The sequence below is a fragment of the Pundamilia nyererei genome, unplaced genomic scaffold (genome assembly GCF_000239375.1).
Source record: "Pundamilia nyererei isolate P.nyererei 1_Seehausen unplaced genomic scaffold, PunNye1.0 scaffold00016, whole genome shotgun sequence".
NCBI classification, from domain to species: Eukaryota; Metazoa; Chordata; class Actinopteri; order Cichliformes; family Cichlidae; genus Pundamilia; species Pundamilia nyererei.
In genome coordinates this window covers 4417651-4421207 of record NW_005187417.1, presented here as the reverse complement: position 1 = coordinate 4421207, position 3557 = coordinate 4417651, and the positions used below count along the sequence as shown (strand labels likewise).

Sequence of the window (3557 nt, the reverse complement as noted above, 5' to 3'; positions counted from 1 at the left end):
TCCCCTCAACCAATGAAGGCTTGTCACAGGGGACTCACGTGGACGAGGCGCTCTTAAAACCTAGCTCCTGACTTTTCCTCAAGTTCAATTTTTTGGGATTCCCTCCCACCCCAACCACATCTCGTCAATTTACTTGCCAGATGTGACTGTTTAACCCAGTTTATCGCAGCTTTTTTTTTATTTTTGCTTTTGCGTTGCGCATCTCATCGTCCTGCGTCCTCCGCTTCTTCCTCTTTTGCTGCTCTCTTTTCCTGCAGCAGCTCTCGGACGCTTCTCTCTCACACTCTACTGGGTTTCTTTTTTAAAAGATTTATTTATTTATTAAAGGTTTGCCCGACCCCCTTGAAGGAATGCGAGCAGTTTGCCTCTGTCTTCCGCAAAGCCTCATGACCAGCTGCCCTGAAAACTGTCCCCCGGTCCCATCTCGGGGTTGACGCTGTCCCTGTCCATGGTGCTGAACAGCTTTTTCCCGAAGACGCCGTTGAGCTGCGGCTGCTGCTCCACAAATCCTCCGTATTTCTGGGTATTTTCGGGTACTGCAGGTGAGATGTCAGCAATGATCGCTTCATCTACCCGGAGAGGCTTCTGAACTCAAAACAGAAGGAGTTGATCCCGAAGGAAGCCAAACGAATCGATTGTGACTCCTACGGTTGATTTCAGAGAGATTCCTTCGACTCTCACGCGCTCTCTTTCTCTTTTATTTTTTTAGACTTTTCCGAAAGACGAACATTGGAATCATGGACCATTCGTGTAACTCATCTTAGCGTGGAAATATCTGGCCTAAAAATAACGACAAGCCGGCTGGGGGCGGGGGGACTGGAAGTAGCGGGTGAATTATCTTCATTTGTAGCATATCCAAAAATATTTGTGTTGATGCCGGAAAGGGGTCACTTCTATTCTGGATCAGCTGAGACTAAAACAACCCCTTCTGCCCTAAAATAAAAACTTGTCCTGAATACCAAATGTCAGTTTGAGGAGGTCTCATCAAGACAATGGAGGCGTCCGCCAATGGGTCCAGTTTTGGCATCGACTCTCTGCTGTCCCACAGGCCTGGGAGTCCGGTGTCCAAAGGGGACAGTCTGGTGGGAGAGTGCCGCTCCCCTCTGGAGTTCAGCCCCAGATCAGACGTGGAGAGCGGCTGTTCGTCGCCTCCGTCGCCGAGGAGGGAGTGCGTGGATGAGGTAGCCCAGAGGCAAGGTCACGGCGTCGGCCTACCACCGCACCTGCAACACGCGCAGATATCTGCTGGGTCGCAGCAGAGGACCGTGACCTCGTCGTTTCTCATCAGAGATATTCTCGCGGACTGTAAGCCTCTGGCTGCCTGCGCTCCTTACTCCAGCAATGGACAGCCGACTCAGGAGGCGGGGAGGCTGGCCTCGAAGATCGCGGACGACTTTATGGAGAAAATCCACAGCAACTCATCGTCAGACAGTGAATATAAAGGTAAGGGTGCCACACTGACTGCCTACTCTACAGAGGAGAATGGAGGCAAGCCTGCTGTACGTCATAATACATATTTGGCTCAAAACAAACAAACAAACAAACAAACAAACACACAAACAGACACACAAACAGACACACAAACAAGACAACATCAACAAAAAACAAACAAACAAAAAACTTTTGGTAGTTAAAAATTCCACTGAATGAGTTTTTCAAATCTATATTTTAACACTTTAAAACCTTTACTTATTTCTTTATTCAGTTATTTATTTTGATTGGTGTTTATGTTTGATTTATTGTTCTTCGCTTTTCATTTTGCATACGATAGTCATAAATAAAGTAAAAGAGTCATGTAAAGGTCTGGCACAAAATGTGTAAGCTAGTGTAATGTGGAAGAAAATAGAGCATAAAGTTGGAACAACAACAGATCAGCTTTTCAAAATAAAGGCTAGTTTGGATATTTTGGAGTGTTGACTGGTGATTAAAAATAAATTAAAAGTTCCGTTTTTAACGTCTTAAATTATTTCCTGATAATCAATCTTTTTACTATAAAAACAAAAATCGAGGCATCTATTTTCTAATAAAATATGTAGACACAGGTGATCATACAAACATACTGCTCTTATGTGATTAGTAGCAGGTCACCGGAACGATGACCAACGATAAGCAAAATATCGACGTGAAAAGGAGTCGCGCTTGGTTACCTCTGGACGGTGACAGACCAGAGCCTTTTATCAAGTTATTATAAATAAAAAACAAGACAAAACAAAAACGGCTGCCTGCCTGTACACGCAAACACGCGGGGTCCGCTTCAAGCTCTGCGTTAAGCAGAATATCCGTAAAGCATCTGTTGATGTCAGTGAGGCACGAATGGTAGAGATGACAGGGTCGCCTCCAGATAAATGCCATCAAGGGCCTCTCTGTTTCCAATCATGTCAGCCATAACAGACGTGCCACCTCCACTGACAGTTTAATGAAGCAGTGCCTGGAAAGAACTCCACCGCTGTGGGCTACAACAGGAAATACAAACAAAATCACACTTAATACACCTACAAACTATTATTATTATTATTATTATTATTATTATTATTATTATTATTATTATTATTATTATTATTATTATTATTATTTTCATTTAAACGTAAAGTCACTGATTTCTTCAACATTTTCCGCCCGTGCGCTCACGTGCATCACAGAGTGGATGCGACGCGCTGATTGATTGAAGAAGCCGCGGGTCCCGCGCGCGGCTCCCGCCACGGTAACTTTGATTTCCACGAATCCGCCTTCTGTAATATATCAGGGATTTGATGCAATTTGTCCCTGGCGCTAATCAGATTTGTAACCGCGCCCGGCCGCCCAGCTCTTGATTTCCACTCATGTCCACGGTCCTGTGAAGTTTCTCCGGTCGCGGTTGAAAGGCTCGTCCTTTCCCTTGTGGCTCAATTAGGCGGATTATTGTGCTTCTTGAGACGACTCAACTATTCAAGTACCAAGATCTCTCGCCTTACTCGCTTCTATTGTTTTCTTCTTCTTTCTCTTCTTCTTCTATTTTATTTTATATATTTTTTTAACTATCAGAGAATTAACTATAAGGACTACATATCAATGCTCGTCCTGACACGACACCACGTGTACAAAGAACAAAGGCTGTGGATCTGCTAACAGGAAAATATCAAATTGGAAGGGTGAATATTGGAATAGCTTTTCATAACAATTTAAGGCCAAATCAAACAGCTCCATAAGCCTATAGGCGCAGTTTCCAGTGGCGCGATTTCACTCGAAAATGACAGCTCTTCTAAAACGTAGATACAACTCATCGCTGGTTAAAAAATAAATTATAAAATATTTTCACATTAGAAATGTTTTTAAAATTGATTTTTTTATATCTGCAGATTAAACGGTACACTTTGGAGCCCGCAGAAAGTGATTTTGTGTTGTGTTCATTTAAAAATGAAACTTTAAAAACAAAATAAGGCCTTCTGGTCAAAAGTTCGGCTTAATACACACACACACACACACACACACACACACACACACACACACACACACACACACACACATGTATATATGTATATATCTGTATAGATATAGATATATATTTTATTTCCAATCAA

The 3557-nt window shown here is 42.9% G+C and overlaps 1 protein-coding gene across 1 annotated transcript in view; it reads left to right on the top strand.

The window, feature by feature from the left end:
• Positions 1–276: 276 nt before the first annotated feature.
• barhl1b (BarH-like homeobox 1b) overlaps positions 277–3557 on the top strand; it is an 8375-nt gene continuing 5094 nt past the window's right edge. Inside the window, exons 1-2 of the mRNA XM_013908895.1 lie at positions 277–1499; positions 3336–3343. Of these exons, the coding sequence (XP_013764349.1) occupies positions 993–1499; positions 3336–3343 (515 nt within the window). The 5' untranslated portion in view covers positions 277–992. The remainder of the gene's footprint in view (positions 1500–3335; positions 3344–3557) is intronic.